At 38.6% G+C, this 22,643-nt stretch overlaps 1 protein-coding gene across 2 annotated transcripts in view; it reads left to right on the top strand.

The window, feature by feature from the left end:
• The window catches only part of TRIO (trio Rho guanine nucleotide exchange factor), a 246,352-nt gene that overhangs the window by 99,079 nt on the left and 124,630 nt on the right, over positions 1 to 22,643 (top strand). For both annotated transcript variants that reach the window (XM_064705497.1, XM_064705498.1), the window contains exons 9-11: positions 922 to 1,152; positions 8,425 to 8,547; positions 14,553 to 14,744. In XM_064705497.1, coding sequence (XP_064561567.1) covers positions 922 to 1,152; positions 8,425 to 8,547; positions 14,553 to 14,744 — 546 coding nt within the window. The remainder of the gene's footprint in view (positions 1 to 921; positions 1,153 to 8,424; positions 8,548 to 14,552; positions 14,745 to 22,643) is intronic.

Here is a 22,643-nt window from a genome sequence, read left to right as displayed (position 1 = left end):
AACCCCATTTCTGTCCAGGCCCCGGGCCTACCGCGTGGCCGGCCCCTCCCCCGCCCAGCAGCAGCGGGCCGGGCGAGGGAGAGAGGTCTGAACTCCTCGCCCGACGATGTCCAAAGAGGAAGTGCCAGGGCAGTGCCCTGCTTTTAACCCCTGTGTATTCTCGGAGGTGTGTCCAAACCCCACTGGCTACACCAGGTGTCAGTATGAAACCCAAAACCTTCATTGGTTTGACCACAGCTTCCCAGAATTCCCACTCCTTCCGGGTCAAACCATGACACATGGAAAGGGTTTAAGTGATTTAATCAGAATTAAGTTTGCCATAACAGCAGTTTTCCTTGGCTTACCAGTAACAGTAATAATTTAGAAGTTGTAAATCGTGTCAGATTGAATAATGTACTAAGTTTTATATCTGTTGGTTTAAATGTATTTTTCAAATATTAACCTATGGAAAGTAAACTTCCTGTTCACCTTTACATCAAATGAAGAGAGATATTGTTTTGGAAGGATAATTCTGGACAAATGCTTAATTTTAGGTGTTTTGTTGACTAGGGAAAGAGATGAATATTTATTCAAAGTTAGATTCAACTAGTTTTTTTAAAAAAGCTCACAACAACAACAAAAAACTCAAACCAAACAAAAAATCCCCAAACTGAAGGAAAGTCATTCTTAAAGTAATGAAGAAATGGAAAGACAGGCTGTTATTTAGAAGAGTGATACTTAAAATTATTTTAAAGAGAAGGAGAATATATTTTTCCTATAGCAGCTGCATGTAGGTAATAATTTCTGCAATAAAACAAGTCTTCATCATTGCTCTCTGAGTTCTTGAAGACATTTAGAACTGAGAGAAGGGGTGAGGTACCAAGTAGTAGCCCAACAAGCTTTTGGCAAGACATGTAATTCTTCATCCTTTCTGGTGGTCAGGTGAGCCAAGATGGGAAGTCACTCCTTGATAAACTTCAGAGACCTTTGACTCCTGGGAGCTCTGATTCCCTCACCGCATCTGCCAACTACTCCAAAGCAGTTCATCACGTCCTGGATGTCATCCATGAAGTCTTGCATCACCAGCGCCAACTGGAAAACATCTGGCAGCATCGAAAGGTCCGCTTGCACCAGCGGCTTCAGCTCTGCGTTTTTCAGCAGGATGTTCAACAGGTAGGTTTTGTTTCACTTGCCTGAATGCCTTTGTATTCTGTCAGCCTGATTGCACTGGCAGGTGAGTTTTGAATGCTAATTCCCATGGGTTTTTTTGTACAACAAGTGAACAGTTGTATGGGATTGACTGCATGATACCAAGTTCTGTGTGTTACCAGAACTTGGCTACTGGCTATTATGGATAAAAATTATAGTTGAAAGTTAGTTCTACTTCATATTGTTCTGATTTTAAATTAATTTATTTACTTTAAGTCATATATGATGAAAAAGATTTTTAATATAGGCAGCTGTTCTGAGTTTGTGCTGGAAGCTGCATTCACATTCTAGGTAAAATTCTGGACTTGAAGTGTTAAAAAGGCTTCTTGTTATAACGTGCAAAAAATTAACAGTTTTATTCTGTAAAATTTTGGTTTTAAATCCTCTGTGATACTTAATTGACTTAATAATGTTTCTTTAAAACCTGAGAGTAGTTATTCTAAAAATTACAAAAATTATAATTTTAAAAAATTTAAATAATGAAATTATTATTTTATTATTTAAATTATAATTAAATTATATATAAATTGTATAATTTATTATATAAATAATATAATTTATAAAAATTACAGATGAGATTACTTTCTGATAATAACACTGTTCTTGAATTAATTGTTATTACCTGCTATTTTTTATTATTATGACAATATCTGTAAAAGTTAGTAGTTACATGCAGGCCTTAGTATCTCTGACACACCTTTGTGTTTGAAAGTAAAACAATATAAAATTCCTTGCTTGATGGATTTTTAATAAGCATAAAACATTGGCTTTGAACTTCAATTAATAGAGACATGAGTAATTTATCCTTTAAGAGCTCATCTTCATAAAGAAATAAAGATGGTTTGCTGATCATGGTATTTCATTTCAGTGTGATAATATCCACAAATCACAACTTCTGAATGGAGATTTTTAGATAGATAGCCATAGTTCTGGTTAAAGTAATCTTTTATCATCAGAATTAGTTGCACTTTAGGCTAAATTTCTTGTACTTTTCTGTTTCAAGAAGATACTGGGTGTGAGCAGTTGGGAGTGAAATAACTGATTTTCATCATTTACAGTAGTTGAAAAAGGTAATTTAGGCAGATGGTGGGAAGACTGAGCAATCCTGATAACTGAACTTTCTGTGACATCTGGTGACTATCTCTTCATATAATTAAAGAAAATGACTTAAATAATTAGCAGTAAATTTTACAAAATCTTCAAAACTTTATTACTTTTTTTTTAATCTAAAAAGAAGCATACATTGGAAGACAGACTGTTACCCAGATTGTCAACTCTGAGATGTGACAAAGGATGTAGAAAGGCATGAAAAGTATTAGCTGACAAAAAAAGTAAAAGAAAACAGAGGGATTGTTATGAATGGTCAGCAAGGGCACAGAGAGCAGAAGATTCCATTCCATTCCATTAAGCCATTGTCTAAATCCTTGAGGCTCTCCATGAAGATTGCAACATAAGTAGTGGCTAGTAAGGAGTGTCCAGTGCTGGTACTTGCATGAATAGTCAGTGAAGGGCCAACTCAAGAATATGCTGTGATTCTGTGATGAGCCCACAAATTAATCATATCTTAAATTGATAAGGCTTCATAAGGAATCTTCAGAAACTGGAATTAACACAGTAGTTTGATTCTCAGAGGAAAATGTAAGTCCTCTCAGCAGTCTGGTGCCAACAAGTATGGATTGCATGGTAAAACTTCCTCCTCTAGTTTGAATTGAGTTCAAGTAGGACCTACTTAGGCAATCTAGGCCAAGGGGTCTCCTGAGGTAATTTGCCAGGTGCATAAATCAAGTTTCAGGCCTGTAAGCCAGGCTTTAGGCAATTTATTTCCTGAGGGAAGGTGTTCATTAAATGCTGCGGAGTCTTATTGTACTGCTCCTACTCTTTACTTTTAATATCTTGGGAGTCCTAAAATGCTTGTAGGAAATTTTCGTTTTCTGCTCCATCCTAAATCATGGCTGTTGGTGTGGAGGAGTTAGTCTCAGACTGCTTTGTTCTTTGAAGATGGCAAATAACCCATCATTAGACTCAAGTCATTGTGCAGTCACCACCAGGTTCTTCAGCAAGATGCTGGATTTTCCTTCTCTGTATTGGACTCATCAGCCTTTGGAACTGTTGCATTTAAGATGAAGTAGTTGCAGATTTGAAAAAAATCAAAGTGGACAGCTTTACATATTTTTATAACTTCCAGTATCAGGAATGTGCTATCCAAATCATGGATGTGGATTGTGAGTACACCAGAAGTTGTCAGTGTGAACCAGTTGACTCGAGAATGTTAATCCACACTGACTTATTATTCAGCACATGCTTTACCTACTGGTTGGTGAAATTTCTTTCATCCTGTTTATGCTTGTGGTTTCTTTGTATGCTTTGCAAGACAGACATTGAATTAAGGTAGCAAGAGGTCCTCTTGATAGTTTAAAGCTGCAGCCTTGTGCCTAATGCACATCTTTATCAACCCCATGAAATTTCAAGCTAGATGTGTACAGAGATGCAGCCCTTGCTGTCTTCCTAAGCCCTTCCCTTAGTAAGCAGTAATTACCACTGTGAGAGATTGAGCTGTCCTTTGGTTTATCTCTGTAATGACTGTAAATTGCTGAAATGCTGCATGTGCAAGTATAGCTCCTTATGTTGCTTTAACTTAACTTTACAGATATTGGGTATTTTTGGCACTGCATTATGAATCACAGTGTGAATTTTGGTCACTGTTCCCTTTCATAATACAGCTTTTCATAGTGGGATTTCAGCGCAGGTCAATCTGTAGGACAATGACCATTCAACATCCATACCAGACAGATTACTCTAATAGCCACAGCAGATGTCTTAGAGATTGTAGCTCCCTCAGCTTTGAAAATTTACCTGGGGGGAAAAAAGTGATCTCGAATAAAAACATTATTTTTTCTTGCAAAAAAAAGGCAAAACAACTTTATCAGATCATCCTAATTTATCTGAGCAACGTTAGTTTTTCATTTGAATACTCATTAACAACATTCAATGCATGACGTTACTCTGGTTTGAGGTATTATTTTAATTTATATCTGAGACAGTTCTGGAATGGTTTATGTAGAGCTCCAAAGCAACTTTCTTTCTAAAATACTTGAGTTTTTGTTAGCTCATTCTCTCTTTGTTCAAATGTTAAACAAATTCAAGATTGATTGAGAAGATAACATGAAAACATCTTTTAACTATTGTCAGTAAAGTTAAATGTGGTGGGGTTTTTTTCATTTGAGAATAAGCTAAGTGTGGCCCTCTTCCACTGTTTATAGTTAGTTTGCACATAATGGCAAGCAACCAAGAGCATTGTAAGTGTATCTATAACTGTCCTTAGGCATGAGTCTGTGATTTCCTCCTCCTCCCTCTGCTGGATTAATGAAGTAACTCAGTTCATGGAAGTGTTAAGTGAGTGACAGAGTGGAGTTGGAGGAGGGAATTGGCCGTGTTGAGCTGGTACTTCACTTTATGTTACTTCCACCTTAGAAAGCTCATTGGGTTTTTTCTTCTGTCTTGCACGTTCTTGTATACTGGAAAGCTGTTTCTAGTGGAGCTTTCCAAATCAACAGAAACATTGTGGTGGTATCTTGAGTACACCAAAAATCATCTGCTGATCTACTACTGAGTAAGAAAAGTAGTGCATGAAATAATGAAAACAGTAGATGAGAAGTGAATAACAGAAAATCTGACATTTGAAATGTGAAAACGTATGACAGTCTTAAACTGAATGGAATTTAAGTTTGAGTTTAGGTAGCAGAAACATGCTGGGAGATCTAGTTCCCAGTTAGTTTGTATATTAACATCTAAAAAATTGGGTTTTTATTTTAATTAAAAATAAAAAAGTCTGGCCACTGGCACTCAGCCCTTCTTCATGCTAGTAAAAGTATGATTTTATGTTTAAGAGTTAATAAGCTTACAAGTAGATAATAGTCAGCCTTTCACCTAAGGAACAGAGCTGTATGATTCTGATATGAAGCAATAAAGCAGACTTGGAACAGCAATATGGTCTGCTTTTCTAGGCCATGGAAGGTCAAAATTGTGCATAAAGATGATGCTTCTGGTAGAGTGATACTGGCTGACACTTGTATGATCGGAGTTTTGGTGCCTGAAAAACTCTGCTGATAGCTTGCAAGCCAGAAATTAGTAAAACATGCTGGTAGGAAGTGTTTTGAGAGTTTTGTTTTTTTTTCTTTTGGGGGAAGGTGGGACAGGAATTACTTATTTTTGTTGTTATTGTTTGGGAGGGGGGGGTGTTTTGATTTGATTTGGCTTGGGGTTTTTCCCCCCCAAAAATACATTTATTTGATCATAGTGAGTGTCTTCTCTGTCCCTTCTGGATAAATGTGCTGCTTCCTGATTATCTGCCTGCCTCAAGACAGGTTACAGTGACTGATTTCAGCCTTCAGTAATGAAGGGTGGGCCATGAATGCTTGCTACTTGCTAGCAACAACATGATTTCACTGTGTGATTCCCATGTGGCTTTTGAAGGCGGTTCCAGTGTAAAATGGGACTTTTTTTGAGAGAGTATTTCCACATTTTAACTGTCTGAAGATCAGAAATGCAGATATTTCCATCTTCCCCTTCTGAATGCTATGTCAGCAGCAAGTAAGTGGAGATCAGAATAGTGAATGTATGCAAAGTAGGTAAAGGGGTGGGGGGTGAGGAATGGATAATAATGTGGGAAAGACTGGTGCAAATAAGCACAATGAATCTGCAAAAGATCAGGTTTACTTCTACAAGCAGCATATACCACATATTTTGCAGCCATGAGCAATGATTTTTTTTTAATGAAGCTGTCTTTCCATAGTAGTTTCTTCTGTCATATATTCTTTTGGGAGTTAGAAATGTAAGCATTTTTCTAGATTCTGGGCATAAGGATGGTTTTGCTGAGACTGAAGTAGAACTTAATTGCATCATTAAAGCAACTTGCTGCAGTGGAGGATGATAGTATTCACCCTTTGACTGAAAAGTGTTGAGCCTCTTAGACTTCTATGGATTACTAAGTACCAGACTGAATTCCATTTGCTTTCAGTATTGGTAGAAGAGTCCTTAGTGTTTCAGTGTGATTATTTCTTAACTCTTACACATTTTCTTCGCCTTCCTGGGAGAAGTAAGTTGCTAAAAGGCTAATATCAGTGCCAGTAATGGTATTGTACTTTGATTGAAGTGGTATGCAAAGCACTTACTGATGAGAAGAGCCTAACTTGACTCTGCCTCTACATGCTGTAAAATTCCCAAGAGTGCTTCCTCAGTTTTTTTAAGAATCAAGGTGTGAAGACTGAACACTAATGAGATGTGTATTCATACTGATTTCACTTCGAGGCAGTAATGTTTTTCTAGTTGAGTGGTTTATGTCATGATCTGTGTACTGGATTTCTATGACAATTTCTTCCCTTGAGAAGTTATTCAGCATTATTCGAAGTAAAAATCATTCTCCCTGGGCTGCTTTCTGCATTTCATCCCATGCTTTCTGGGACTGATTTTACTGTTGATTTCATTTGTTAGCTTGTAACAGTTAGTAGTCTCCAGAGTCCAGTATAATTATTTCATCCAAACATATCTCTTTTCAGCTCTTTTTATAACGGGACAAGTAGTCTCCTGAAACTAGTCAAAAGTATTGGTAATAATAACTGAGGCTGTGTTTAGCTCCTCACTCTCCTTTTTCTAATCAATATTTTACCTTGAAAGAAGAAAATGAAAACTTGTGTTGACCTAAAACACAATAATATTCTTTTGGCAATACAAAACAAGTATTGCAGAAGTTAAGTATGGAGTTTTAATGAAGTGTTGGTGATTTGAAGTGGCAGTATTTTGGGGTATTAGGGAATCGTTTGTTGTTTTGAAGATGTCCAGTAGGAGAGAGCTTGCAAACAGAAAAATACTTGCATGGTCAAGATAAATGAGAAAACCATGTTTTCATTCTTTTTCTAAAGAAAGCATGGATGTTTTTCATGGGAATGGTGTGTGGGATTATGTGTGTATTGAATGTGATCGAGAGTGGTGTTGCAGGAATGGCTCTCAAATCTGTGTGGAAGGAAAAAAAAGTCTCTCTTTATTTAAACTCAGTTATACTTTCAGTAAAAGAAAACTGGGTAAAAACGTCACCCAACTTTAAAAATCAGAGTAAAGGACACTAGTAGGTAAGAGACACAGTACAGGCTTTTGGAAGTTATTTTCAAAACCAACTAAAATATTCCTGCTTTAAAGAAACAAGAACGTTGAAGGTGAATGCTAGGTAAGGTATTCTGCACCACTACGTAAGTGCTGTGTAGATATGGTTAGCTGACTTCAGATAATTGCTTATATGCTCTTGTTTTTAATTCTAAATGTCGTTCTTGAACCTTTTGAGTATCTTCCAAGAAATTGAATACCATGTGCATACTGAACTAATGGATTAAGTTATGGCTAGGAAGTAGTAGTTTGAAGAGAGGTTAGATGTTTTTGTTCATTCACTCATCAGAAATTTGGTATGTGTGCTGGAATCTTTTGTGTTAACTGACAGAAACTAATTACATGTACAGTTTTTACTGTTTATAAAACTGTCAGCCCAGTCATTCTACCCAGTGGTAGAAGCATAAAGGTCTTTAAAATGTCTTTTGTTCACCACTTTTTCAGCTATAAAATTTACAATAAACAATTATGTCTGATATTTTGAGGTGATAGATGCTTCTTGAGAGCTGGAGCATATTCCTTCATATGCTCTGAATACAGACATTTATCTCATAATGATTTCTGCTAATTTTTCTTGTGTTAATTGAAGTTAGTTACTACTGAATCTTACTTCTTGACTTAATGATATGTAGAAGGTGAAGTGAGTTCTCATCTAAAGTAGAACTTCACTGTGTTATTCACCAGCAATATGCAAGCTTCATTAATGTTAACCTTGCAGAAAAATGTCAGCTGAAGGTGTAAACAGATTAGAGAGACCCTCACAAGGGGTCTTGCCACTTGGATCAGATTACTGTCAAATTGATGAATGTGGAGAAATGGGGTTGTCCTTTGTAGGCTTCAAAGTACAGATATAATCTTGAATCGTACTATTTTGCTAGTTTGAGCTAATTACTGCCTTGAGAAAAGTTAAATGAGATGTAATTAATGTCCTTCAGTGGCAACATTGTGTTTTAATCCAGCAGTTCAGTTCTTTTTAAGCAGTGCCTTTACAGCTTCTCAAATGCTTGAATAATTGTCTTTTTGTTGTAACATTTAATACAGCAACTCAGGATTTCTGTGTGCCTCTCTTCTGTACCACAGGTGTTGGATTGGATTGAAAACCATGGAGAAGCTTTTCTTAGCAAACACACTGGAGTGGGAAAATCCCTGCATCGGGCCAGAGCTTTGCAGAAACGCCATGAGGACTTCGAGGAGGTTGCGCAGGTAAAAGCAATCACATGAAGGACTGTACACTTGTCATGGAAATAAATGAAAAATTCCTGCTTTTGCACTTAAGGGCTGTGCAGAGGGAACCCCACTACAAAACATTCCATTCCAGGAAGGGACTGTTTTGTTTCTGTTGCAAGTTTTTATTGCATTTCTCCTTTATGCTCTAGCTTTGAGATGAAAAAGACAAGCTTCCATAGTCCTAGAGGGTGTGAGCCTTCAAGTAAAATAGAACTGCTTTGGCATCATCACTATTATTATTATTTAATTTTTTTTTTCAAAGCATTCCTTCAAATATTGATATAAAGAAGAATGAAAGTTCTCCTTTTAAAAGTAGCTTAGTTCCATGGGATTCCAGGATTTTAACTTTCATGCAGCCTGTAAGAGAGGATGGAGATGAATTGAAAGTCTTGCTTTCTGACTTTAAGTTTGAGGAGCTCCCACACTCTCACTGCAGTCTCATGGAGAGGAAGGGGGTCTCCTAAGAAACCAGGTGAGCCAGCAAACTGGCCAACCTGGTTTAAGTTTTTTTTCTTTCAATACAATTGAGTTTGTAAATGTCCTCCTTTTCTGAATAACCCTAAGTTTTGCCTTAAGTTATGATACAACTTCAGAACACAACTTTATGTGAAAAAAAATCAAAACAAATAGAGATACAAAGGAATGCAGGGAAGTTAACAAGGAGCTAGTGTAGCTGTTAGCCTCTAAAAGGGGGGTTGTGAGGTGAAGAACAACCTTGTGATGGAAGCTGAAGGCTGGAATCCTCCCCATTAGTAACATGCACTGTCTGTCCAGTCTTAATGACTGGTAAGAGAAAACATTATTTCCAAGATTAATGAAGAAAAATCTCCAAAGGTGAGGTTGATATAGGGGTGCTTCAGTCAAACAGAAGACAACATTATTAGATAATTGTGGCATTGTATGCAGGAGCGTGGCTGTGACACTTGCTATGGGGGATGCATCAGAAGTGTTGTTTACAGTTTGCCTGTCTAGTGGAAGATTAAACTGTTGATAAAATTTTATTGTAAATACAGTCTTGGAGCACTTCACTGGCTGAGGACTTGAATGGGCATCAGAAAACTTCCTCAATATTGATTTCCTATAAAATTTTCAAAAAGAATAGGTTTTGTTACTTTTGTATATATACATGCTGGATTTTCTATATGCATGTCTATTACTTAATTTTTAGTAAAAAGTTATATTTTCCATGTGGAAATACTTATTTTTCTGGGTCAGACAAGCAGGAGTCTATTTCTGTAAGATACTTAACAAAGCCTGAATGATCTCATACTTAATACTGTATTATTTGGGAAAAGAAAAAGAAAATGTTTGAGTAGCCAAAAGTGGACGAAGTGCATAGAAATGTTACTTGGATGTTAAAAAAAGCATCTTGTTAATTTGCATTAGACTTTAAAGCAGAAAATTTTAAAGCAAATGTTTACTAAAAACTTCCCCAAACTGAATGTTACTGGAGTTTGAAATTATCTCTTCAGGGAAAGGGTGTAAGTTCTATTTATGGAGATACTGAAAACGTAGATTGGTCAAAGAACTTAAATATACTACAGGGGACTATCTTCCACTGACAGAAGGATGGACAAAATGATCTAATAAGTATTTTTTTCATCTCTAACTCTTGAATCTGTAGTGAGTTACTGCCAAGAGAGGCACACCCTCTGAGTTGTTCCTCTTACTTGCTGTAAAACTGAATATAAGCAGCCCAAAAGGCATTCCTGTTGTTGCTGTTACAAGGAAGATCATGTTCATGTATAAAGCAGCACTCTGCACTCCTTTTTAAAGCATCAGTAACTTTTGGCTGACTTATTTTCTGCCTACATTTCTGGTCGGTCCAGGTCTTTGTTGTGTTTTTTATTTTGGGCTTTTTTGTTATTGTTGTTGCTCTTTCTGTTGTGATTTTGGTTTTGTTTGTTTTTAATAGCACTCTGGGCATTATTAGGGGTTTTCAGTCAGTTCCAGCCAGAAGCTGAGAGTAATGTTAAATGAAGTGTCACTGGCATGGCAATGTTCTGGCAATTCCAGGGAGCCAGCAGTTATGTTGACATGTTTCTGGTCAAAGGCTAACTCCTGATTTTGAGGGGAGTGAAAATTATTTTTTCTTTTTTCTTCCTTTCTGCTTTTTCCCACATTCTTTTTTTTATGTGAATGAGGTGCCATTTCCTCAACAGTGTTCAAAGAGATGTTAAAATAAGCTGTGTGTCAAATAAAATAGATGCTCCAGTCAATGGGCTGTAGTCTCACAAATTATTCACTTCTAAATTCATGTGAAATGAAGGTTTGTTCCTCTTTATTTAACACTTTTTATTACCACTACAAAAGCTAGGTAGTCAAAACTCAGCTAATAATCCTCCTTAAATTCCGATTCCAAATTAATTCTACACATTCATACTTTAACTTGCACCCACTGTTGTAAAATCATGTTTTTCTTTTCATGTGAAGCCTGTCCAGTTCAACTTATACTTTCCCATCTTTTTCTTTCTTTTTTGACTCTCTCTCCATGTTCACCTTTGTGTCCATAAGACCATTCAGTTAAAGTGTCAAGTGTCCAAATTTTGACATAATTGAGTCACTTATTGGCATGAATTTTCAGCTTACAGGCACTGGATACAGGTCAATATTGCAGTTGTACTTCTCCATGCATTTTTGTCTGAAATTCTAAATCAGCTTTTTTTGTTTCAAATGTCATCTCTGTCCACTTTTTGACAGTAGTCAATGCTCAAAAACCACAAAAGGTGTATGGCAACAATTAATTAGTGGGTTTTCCACAGGTAAGTCTTCTTGGTGCAAGAGATGCACAAGAAAGCTCATTGCAGACCTTGTCTGAATACACCATTCATTTCCCTACCAACACCTGTTTCCGTCTCCTTTAAGGTTATAAAAATGGGTTATGAATTTGGACTGGTTCTGAACTTTAACCATAAATGGTTGCAATACATCAAATTAAAGGTCCATGTCTTAAACTCGCTTGTGGCTATCACCAGATGGATAAAGAAAAGGGACTGTATGCTTAAAAAGTTACCTTTACCCTCCCAGCCTGTTTGATGTTGGAACTGAAGGATGCATCTGAACCAGTCACTGATGGACTTTTCTTTCCTTAATTGGGCTACTTTTTCAACCCCTTTATGATCTTGGAATGTATTCCACACCCTGTGGCAATGAGTTATGCAATTTAATTGCTCCTTAGATGAAAAGTACTTTGCTTTTTCATTTTAAGTGTATTGTCTGATGCTTAAATGTGATAGTGTCCACTGTACTTAATGAGTCATCTATCTTATTTTCTGTACCTTTAATGATTTGTACACCTCTGCTGGTCTCCAGCCATCTATGTGTCCCTCTTCCCTTTCCAGAGCACAGTAAACTCCAGGTTGTTTGAAGTGCAGTCCATATCTCCAATTATTTCTGTGTTTATTGTTAGTAGTAGTCATTTCTGCACTAGTGTTTGAAATTTAATCTTTGGGTTTTCTTTGATGTGTCACTTCATATGCTTTCTAAAAATATGGTGCTTGTTCTTTGAGAATAATATTGAGAAAACATTATTTAACAGAAAGATGGAAAAAATTATGGAATTTGTAGCTGGGGAAGGTGGTAAATTCCATTATGGAGACTTTTTCATAATTTTGGAGAAGAATGCCTATTTAAAGACTTGCACAGAAGGATGGGGACTACAGGTCATCTTGAAGTTCTTACAGGGCTCCTTCTCCCCTGGGATCTGAGGAGAGTGTGCTAGTGAGGAGATCCTTAGGAAGTTTGTCAACCTGAAGGCTCCTTTCCTTTCCTTCAATTTAGGAAATTGGCATAAGCACCATTAAGGAAGAACTCTTGCTCTCTTTGCCTAACTTTCAACTGGAGGCTGCCCCTTGGGACAAGTATTTTCAAAATTTTTGCATGACTGCTTTTTTCCCTCTGAGCATTGTTTAGAAGTGAGCAGAGAGCTGGGAGAGGCAGTAGGTAGTACTGAACACCTAGCTGATGTGATTTCTATCCAAAGAGCAGTTTATATTACACTCCAGCTCTGCTTGGAAGTGAAATTTGAGCAACAAGGCATGTGCCTGCTGCTAGGTTTGAGAATTGCAGCCCCTTTTGAAGCAGAATCCAGGCTGTGATCTTTTCTAAATACAGGCAGCTCACCATCCCCTTTACAGAAAGAGAAGTCAGATGTGCCTGGGCCTGTGTAATGCGGAAGATACTCCTGGAATTCGTAAACAATGCTTCACATGTGAGATAAAGTTTTCATTAAAATGGGAAACTTCTGTTTCAGCCATCTGCAGCTGGGTGTGGTGCTCTGGGCTGGTGAAGTAGTTGTTGTTTGAGGAGTGCCTTGACTCTCTGTGCCTTGCCCCCTGGACACAGTGAGCTGCAGCCATGGAAGGCAGAACTCCAGGCACTTCTCAGAGTGTGTTCAGGGCCAGCCTGGCCTGAGACAGTGGAGTAGCCTGCTCCCCACTGAATAGCATAAGCTCATGTTTGTCTCTGCAGGCATTCCCAGGGAAACCAGGAAGGAGTTCTCTATCTCTCCGTGCAACTAAAAAGCTGGGAGTTAAGGAAGGGCTGAGAGTTACATAGTCTAAGTCAAGTAACAGCATGGTTTCAATTCCTTGCATAAATAGATCATAATAAATTTAGGGGGAGCTCTCCCCAAATATGTGAAAGCTTCACTGAGTCATGTAATCTGTCCTGGGCTTGTCTGATAATTTACCTTGATACCCTGGGGGAGAGCTCCTATTTCCTGCCCTTTAGTTCAGTTTTAGGGCTGGACTTGGATTTAATTTTTGTGGATACTATAATGTTAATTAGAGGTGTGATACTATATTTATGGCAAAGAAAAGCACATTTGCATAGGCTTAATTTATCTTAGCAAGGATTGTTTTTACCTGATGTAATTGAGGTTGGGAGAACATGGAAGGGCAGAAAGGAGAAGGAAAGGGTGTAGTTTATATTGTCAAGAATGCTTTCTTCTTTTTTTAGTCTGTAGTGCAAACCTATCAGAAGACCTAATGGTGTGACATGAGCAAAGCTTCTTTAGTCCAGACTTGGCTTCAGTTATTTTTTTCAGTGGTTAACATCCTTTTAACCTTGCTTGATGAGAGTTTTGAGAACCATTCTAAAGCATGAAAACCCAAGATTAAGCTCAAAAAGAGCACCCAAAGCATAACAAAAGTTTGGACTCGGTCCTGTTCCAAATTAACAAGAAAGATACTGAGGCAGGCTGCAAATGCAGAGCTTTAAGAGTTGTTAAACACCTGTCTCTTCTGTGCACCGTGGGACTCCTAGGACATCAGAGACCAGACTTCTGTTGTTTTCTGCTTGGTCTCAAGTCTCTTACAGGCCTTCTGATCTGCATTTGTTAATTCTAGGATGTATGGGGACACTATTCCACTAGGACACTTGCCCATAGCTCATTTCTAAATCTTCCTATGCGGCTGCTTTTTCACAAATGATGATACACACTTGATGCATGTATTTTGGATGCCTGACTTCTTTAAGGATGGAGAGAAATGTTCTCTCTCTGTGCTTGGTCACTTTCCACCTTCCTGCTGGATGTGTGGGCTTGATGTTAAGTGTCTCTACCAGCAGTTAGAATTTCTTCAGCTCTAGTAGTATACATTTGAAAAGTCTTCTGTCCTTGACTGTAGTGATTTTTCCAGTATTGAAGTAGGCCAGTTGGCATGTAGTGGATTAGGCATTTCAGCTGATCTTTATTCTAGATCTGTATATCAAATACTAATTCCAAGTTTTGTGTCAAGGAGACATTTGAATAGACATAAATAAGGAGCTAAGGAATTTATTCACAGTTAAGTAGAAAATTATATAGAAATGTAACAAAATCTTTAGTAAGATTATATTGTGCTGCCTTTAAGAAAAGAAGAAAGACAAGTACACTCCCAGGGTCTTTTTGTAATTTTGTTTTTATTAGTGGAGTGGCTTTAAAAGGCACTGACTGACTTTTCTTTCGTTTAATCCTGTGAAACCAACTTATTTCTCCCCAGAACACATATACGAATGCAGATAAGCTCCTAGAAGCAGCAGAGCAGCTTGCTCAGACAGGGGAGTGTGACCCAGAGGAAATTTATCAAGCTGCCCATCAGCTCGAAGACCGGATACAGGATTTCGTCAGGCGTGTGGAGCAGCGCAAGATCCTGCTGGACATGTCTGTGTCCTTTCACACTCACGTTAAAGAGGTAAAACTTCCACTAATTGTGATGGTAACTTCAAGGTCCTAAACCCAGTATTATCCAGTGTTGCTGTCATTGTTAGAACCTTCCCATAGGACACCATGAGAACCTCTGTTGTATGATGAGTTTTGGCTTGTAATTCACTGTGGATTGTGGGCTGGGGTAGCATGTGGTTCTGCTTAAGGATTTTTAAAATTTTATTTTATTTTGATTTTTTACTTTCAGAAGCAGCTTTTACCTCCTTTGTTGCACAAGTACACATGCTTGTTCAGTCACAGCGGAGGGAGAAGGGTTGTATCAGGGAACTGGTACAGCTAAAAGTCAGAATTGTGGAGGGAGATGCTGTGCTCTTTTAATTTTTTTACCCGCCAGCTCTCCTGCTGGACTTACTTGACCCATGGTTGGAGAGACATGATTCAGGAGACCAAAATGTGTGGCATAAGTGCAAGGCTACTGAAGGCAACCTTGTTGCCCCAAGAGACTTTGTTTACTTCTGTGTTTTGCACATCACACTTTTATCTGGTATATTGACAGTTCTTTGCAACAACCTAAAGATCTTGATAATGACAAGATCATTAGGTCATGATAATGACAATGGTTTGCCTCATGTTTGCAATTATTAGTCTTCTTCCCAGGTCACCAGGAAGAAGAAGATTCTGCCACACTAATTTTCAGTACGATTAGCTTTTTTGCTCCAATTCAAAACACAGAAAGTGAGTTTATAAGCTCATGGGAGAAGGTGGAACAGGCTACAGCAAGAATAAGGACTTCAGCAGGGTGTTTTGGTTTTTGACAATCTTGGTTTCTGTTTTAAGCTCACGTTAAATCTCCTCACTGCTCAAACTCAGTGAAAATATGAAAAGCTTCTGGATCACAGCATGTTCCAGTGTGCCTTCCTTCCTCACACTGTACATTGTGAAATGGTCTGTTCAGTGGCAAAGTATAGTATTCAAAGTAGCTTCTTCAGCAAAACCTCCTAGAGGATAAGAGTGGGAGTTTTTTGTAAGTGAAACATCTGCTTTGCACTTGAAACAAAAGCACAAGGCAGTTGGTCTTTGAAGGAGGTCAGGACTGAATTACTTTTTAGCTTTAGACATGAGTACATAGCTCCCCCATCAGTTTTCTGCTAAATGGTTCCTTGCCAATGCTCTCACAGGACCCTGCTTGTTCAAACAAAATATAAATGCTGTTTCTTAAACTGTTCTTAGGGGGCAGCTTTTTTGTTTCACTTTCTAAAGCAAATAGTACTGGTCCTTATCTGTTATGAAGAACAGGAGCAGTCAGCTGCTGAAATGTGTTCTTTTTTTTTCATATATATCTCTTCATTACCTGTTTCTCTTAGCATTACAAACAACAGCTGGAATGGTATTTAAATAAAATACAGTTGGTTGTAGTGGTGAAAGACCAAGAGTGTAAAAGGATTTGCTTTCAAAAATGAAAAAAACCCTGAAAGGCAGACTGATATGTGAGTCACTGTTGAATAATTCTGGAAGGCTGATCCAGATGTGTTGGCACATTGCCACTGCTCCCCTAGATAATAATGTTTTATTGAAAAGAAAAAAATAGATATTCTGTATTTTGATTTATTTCTTTGGGAAAAAGGCTATTATTTTGAGTCTGTAAGCACACACAGCTGTTGCTATGAAAGCCTCTTTGCAGTCCAGACTTTGGGGGAAAAGTACTATAGTGGTTGATGTTGATTTTTTTTTTGTTTTGTGATATGAATGACCTTTCTACCTAGCAATGCAAAGAAAAATTTTAATACTCCCTATTTGTGAAGGATGTATTTTTATGTTTGCAGTCTACTTAAAAATACAGATGAGGGAGTGAGGCGGGGGGTTCATATTTGGTAGAGTAGCCCTTGGTTCAGGTGCAAAGAAACAGCAAGCTCAAAGCTCTCCTGTGCTTTCTGTATTCTGATCTATTTTCAAGAGCGTGTTGTTTGTTATCAAACATGCGTATGGAGTGCTGAGAAGGCATCACAAAGCAGATGGAAGATAAAAATGCCCTAACCTGAAAGCCATCCGTGCTTATTGGCAGGAGAATTGTGTTCCTCATCCTGCAGGAAGTGGGAAGTCGCTGAATAAATTAGTGCATACCTGTAAGCAGCATAACCTTTCTGCTTTATTGGGAAGGAATTAATGTGCACTTTTAGCTAGTGAAGAGAGGAGTTCTAGCAGTAGGATAATAGGTTAGTTGTTGAACCAGAAGGAGGTGCCTTAGTTGTTAAATAAAAACATACCTTAAAAAGAGCACCAAAAAGCCCAACCACCAACAAGTCAACCCCCAAAACACAAAAAAACCCAAACAATGCAAAACACCACCAATACATTTTGCCCTTGAAGTATTGAGGACAAATTCTGTCTCTGGGATTTTTTTTTAATTTTTTAAATTTTTTTTTATTTTTCTGGTAAAAGCACAAAACATGAAGAGTTAAATTCCTGTTTGTGTGTAACAGTTTGGAGTGAGTTGCAGAGCTTAGAAAAGCTATTTGTCTGAGTTGTTTGGTGTTTGAGACTTTGGAATCTGGCTGTAGTATCCTTCCAATCCCTTGATTTCTTTGAAATGGGCTGTTTCAGTATGTTTTATTCTTTTCCCCAGAAATACTTCACGTTCAGTGAATGCTTTTCATTTGGCTGAGAGTATTCCATTACCACTTCTCCCCTGTAGATTTACATAACCTTTATACCCGATGCAGAATTTGCCTGCAGTTTTTCTCCGCTTCTCTAGGAAGCAGCAGCCCTTCAGTGACTGCCCAGTCTCCCACTCTGTTCATGCTGACTAAATCAGCACAGTTTCTGCTTTCAACAGTGTGCTTGCCACAAAAAGCTCTTCCTGAAAGTAACAGACTTTTGCTGTACGTATGCACAGAGCAGCTGTGTGCTGTGTGTGCAGCAGCCTGTTGTGATGGAAAATGCAGTCTGTCTTTAGCCTTTCCAGAAGTTTTGTACTGAGGTAATTACAAGCTGGTAGAGCTCCCTGTGGCTTACAAATATCAAAAACCCAGTATATAAGTTTTCAGACTCCTCACAGACTAACTTCAACAGACAACATTTTTCACTAGGGAGAAAAAGGAGCTATTGAGAAATGACAGAAGTACAGCGTTATGTAATGGTATCACTCATTTTGCTTAGTGGTGATCTAAGAAAATCAGTTGCTTGCTGTTTGTAAATTGTGGTCACATGCTGCTATGTTATTACTAGTTTTAAAATTGTAAGGTTGTGAATATTGATCTTTGGCTCCCATGCATACAGTGAGAAGTTTCAATCTATAAGCCAGACTCTTCAGGGAAGCGATGTGCTGAAGTTAAGCTGTGCACCAACAAGCTTTAAAAGTGTTTGGGATCATAAATATCCCTGTCAGGATCTTTGCATTGGAAGTACTGTGTCTTGACAGATTCCTGGCCTGAGGATGGGTAAGATGCAACTGAACATCTGAAACAGAGCATTGCAAGACAGTGGAACCCTTGTGGCTTTTGTGCCTTTGGGCATTTTATAGGATGGCAAGGGATGGTGTGAGAAAAAAATTGCAGAGGTAAAAGAGAACTTAAAGATAGCAGTAACAAATATGCAGTTATCATAAAAGGTTGTGTGCAGAACACAGGAGAGGGAGTCTCAGTAGTCTCTGCTGTGAAGTGTGGCACAGACTAGAGATGAACAGCATTTTGGTGTGAGTTCAAATTCTTCCATACACAGATGTACACATGTGCACACACACTCTCTCCAAAATGGCTCCCTCAGCATCTGTGAGTGGGAAGACTGAAATCCTGTCCAAGCCAGGTGTTTGTTGTGGTGCCAAAGTAGAGCAACAGATATTTTTCTAGCTGGAGTCAAGTGTGGGAATGCAGATCAGGCTGACTGTATGTGGAAGAGAATGATCTCTTAAGAGCCTGTTGGTTTTTTGCATATAACCTTTTGTGTGTATTCTGACAAGTTGATTGTAAAATAGCTCAGAGCGCTTTTTATGTAAACACAGTATGCTTAATGGTGTTGCTAGAAGACATGAGTCTACTTTTTTCATTCTTACTCAAACTAAACTTTGCTCCAGAATAGACTGAGGTTGAAACAAGGAGAAGGGAAGTGGAATTGGCTAGGTTTTCAGATACAAAGCCATCATTACCAAAGTAATGAAACAGTGGTCTATGCAAGCTTTGGAAGGAAGGTGGAATCTTTTTGAGTGTGCCAGTGCAAGGAACGGCAGAGGAGGTCTGGCTCTGGCCACAGTGCTGCCCCTTCATTCATATCTACCTATGAGGCATGTGCCTTTGATTCAGAAAAGCTTGTTGATAACAGTCTGACATTGTGTCACAACTCACTGCTGGAAATACACTTTGCTCTGCATTGCCCATTATGGGAGGGTGTCCATAGCACAGCCTTGCATTAATTTTGTCTTGAGGCAGACACTGAGATGACAGCCCTGCTCCTTTGGTTGCATGCCCCTCCTGGGTATTTGATCTTTCTGTGCTGGTGGTCTACAGGTTAAATGTCACCAAAAAGGCTGCTTTCTCCTCTGCAGGCTGTTTCCAGCAGCAGAGCATCTCTTGGATGCCCCCATCTAAGTGTAAAGGCTTTATCTGTTTGGCTCATACACCTCTAATACTTCTACTGTGTCATTATAGCACAGCAGTGATCAATGTAACAGGTCTGGTAAAAGATATGAAGTGCATTCTGGTCAGTATTTTGATATGCTGCTCATCTTGTGAGAGTTGTGGAGGACACTTTTAAATCAGAAATGAGAAACACTCTCAGTGGCTGCACACTCAAATGTCTAGTGGCTTACTGCTGGTAGGACTAGAATTCAGTTTGCCAGCACAGCTTTTCTTCTCTTGAGTATTTTAGGACTGGTAGCTTCTTTGCTTGGAAAAAGGATGAAATGTAAGTCTCAGTGTTACTGAAATAGCACAGAGTGCTTGACAAAAGTGAGGCAGAAGTAGGCCTTTATGCTCTATTAAGCTATGTATAGACATTTTTCCCTTGTTCAGTTAAGAAATAGGGCAAATGTTAACAGGGTAGTAGTAGTTGATGTAATTTTATGAACATGTGGGAAACTTGGCTTTGCTGCAAGGATGAATTTATTTGGAATCAGAAATTAATTCCTTTATAACCATAGGATAGATAGGGGTATTTAAAGATAATTATATCTAATGAAATAAAATGCAGGCATTTAATATCTTAAATGCCACTGAAAGGCCCTGGAAGACAAACCCTGTGGTGTTTAACATCTTAAGGTTTTTGTTTTTAAAAATATTTATTTTTTGTGCACTGCATATCCTCAAAGCCGAAGCTTTCAGGCAGGCATACACACACCAGCCCCTTCCTATGCCCAGACATACTTGTTAGGGAGCACCACTGCAACATTTGGCCCTGTTCAAATAATAGGTCCTTCAACAGCTGTGCCTGTGGTAATGCACATACTGCAACACTCTGCTGAGGTATGGAGGCAGAAAGAGGAATTTGCAGTTTTTACATGCAGAAACCATGTGCCTTGCTTTGCCTGAGCCTGCTGAAAAGGCAGACTGCGTGTCCAAAAACCAGTATTATAAAAATGAAAAAATAACTTGTGAAAGAGTGTGATGGATATTTTACCCTAATAACTAACTCTGTGCTCTTGGGTGAAGTATTTACTCAAAAACAGTTGTTCTCTGTTTATATTCAGCAAATTAACTGCAGTCTTTCAGGAGATTGCAGAGATAGGACTTAAATGGAGAGAGGCCCATGATGGAAACACTTGAAACTTCCAGGATGTTGCAGACAATTGAAATAATACCATCTCAGTGACTAATGGCATGCTCCCAAGAACTTAGGAAAGAGGTACTACAGGATGCAGGCTCACTCAAGCAGATGTTTCTTAGTCTGTGCTATATTTAGATCAAGAAAAAAAATCTGCTGAGTGAAACATTTGCCTGTCAGGGATTCAGAATTTTATTTCCCTCTCTAATTTTAATTCTGATAAGACACAAAGAGCAGATGAAAAGAGTAGAACCTCCTGTGACTGGATTGAGTTTTGTATGCAGTTTTTCTCACCGTGTGTTAGAGCTGTCTTGCCGCTGGATAAAGTTCTTACTGAGATCAGAGGATTTGATGGTTTGTTTAGGGAACTTCATGCTACTTCTCTTACAAAGAATAGAAAAAACATGACTGGAAGTTGCTCAAAAGTTCACACCGAGAGAAAGTTAAGAGTTTTTAAAGATGAGTTTGTGGTTTTTTCCCCACTGGATTTTTGTTGCCAAGGTCTCTTTTATGGAATAATGTGTTACTGCAGAAAGTCATTGCCCTGTAAAATCTGTAATTCTGCACTGCTGAACATGTATGGGTAAGCTCTAGTCTCTGTTCACCCCCTGCTGTAAACTGTTTGCTTTCTTTTTGCTTTGCTGTGCAACCTTGTACAGTCTTCAACCTTAATTTTGTATTTGAAAACAAGGTAATTTATGTAATTTCCAGGGTTCATTCTGGTTTGAAAGCTGCCAAGAAGCCAGCTGGCTACTGCCACCCATTAAGAATTAAGCTTCTCTCAGTACACTGCATGAATTTCTATTCAGCTTTAGTAACCTGACAGTTTTATTCATCTGTGGTGGCTTTATCATAACTTTTGTTTATAAACACGTAGATTATTTTGAGGGGAAGATTTTTGTCAGAAACTTACTTGGTGCATAAATGAAAAACATTTATTTGGCAATGTATTAGAGTAACTTCTGCTGTGGAAGTGTCACAGAGCTGTTTAGTCACTTCAATGGCTTAACTTGTTCCACTTTCAACAGCGTATGAATCACAGCTAGGCAAGTAATGCATACCAATTACTCTCCTTCTCTTTCTGCACTTTTCATAAAATGTTTTTGCTTCCCAAGCGGTGCACAATTCAGCTCGTGGGCTAGGCAAACACAGCTCATTTTTGAGCCCTTTGGTACCTTGGGGGCCAGATACACGTTTACAGTGATGCCATGCTGACCAGGCGCTAAGCCAGTCAGCGTCACACTTGGTTGTGCTGGTGCCCATGTCCTTCTGCTCGAGTCAGGTGGTGTTGCCTTGAGCTGCCTGTGCAGAAGGAAAGGTCTGCATGTCCTCTGTTGGCTTGGTCTCCAGCATCCAGGGTGAGCTCTGAGGGAATTATTCACATGCACAGTACCTTGCCTGTCCAGCACTTGTAGGTTTTGTTGCTTCTGCCAGATCTCCATCCAGTTATAGAAGTGGCTGAAGTGTATGTGAAGAAAAAGAAATGAAGAGGTGGGGTGTGTTCCTTGTAGAGGTCTGACACAGCTCAGCTGCAGAAGGCGTTGTTAAAAATTGAAGTGGCTCTCAGACCTGTCTTGAGCTGCAGTACAGGTACTTCTAAGGGACCCAGGGGCAAACTTGATACAGTCTGAGAAACTCAAAATTATTTAATCCAAGTTTCTCTGTAGTAAATATCTATGTAAATTTGGCCTTTTGTAGGCAGCACAGTAAACATGGAGTGTATGTAAACATGTAGAGCCAGCAATGTCTTCCAGCCAGCACCAAGCACATCGCAGATAACAGCAAAGTGTTGCTCTCAAACGTCTGTATCTGCACATTTGCAAGCTGTACTGTGCATACAGCTCATTTGGAAGGTCTCTGACTCAATTCCCTATGTTTATGTCTCAGGCATAAACTTCACAATCTAAGAGAGGAATAAATGCATGTCCTCTGGGCACTGAGTGAAATTTTCAGGCTGTATTTTTCGGCTTCTTGCTCTTAAGTTTCATTCATTTCCCAGTTAAAGTTGCATTCCGAAGTACACATTTGGAAAAAAAAATTTGGATGCTGCATTGGGTTATGCTGGAATGAATGTTGACGAGTGCTTCTGACCCACTTGTAAAGTTCTATTGATTTATTGTCCTTTTAATAAGAAAGACTGCTGTGCTGTGGTGTTTACAACTGTGGAGTTGCATTC

The sequence above is a fragment of the Zonotrichia leucophrys genome, chromosome 2, assembly GCF_028769735.1.
Source record: "Zonotrichia leucophrys gambelii isolate GWCS_2022_RI chromosome 2, RI_Zleu_2.0, whole genome shotgun sequence".
NCBI classification, from domain to species: Eukaryota; Metazoa; Chordata; class Aves; order Passeriformes; family Passerellidae; genus Zonotrichia; species Zonotrichia leucophrys.
Note: the sequence above shows the minus strand (reverse complement) of the source record. Positions and strands in the feature narration are given on the sequence as shown.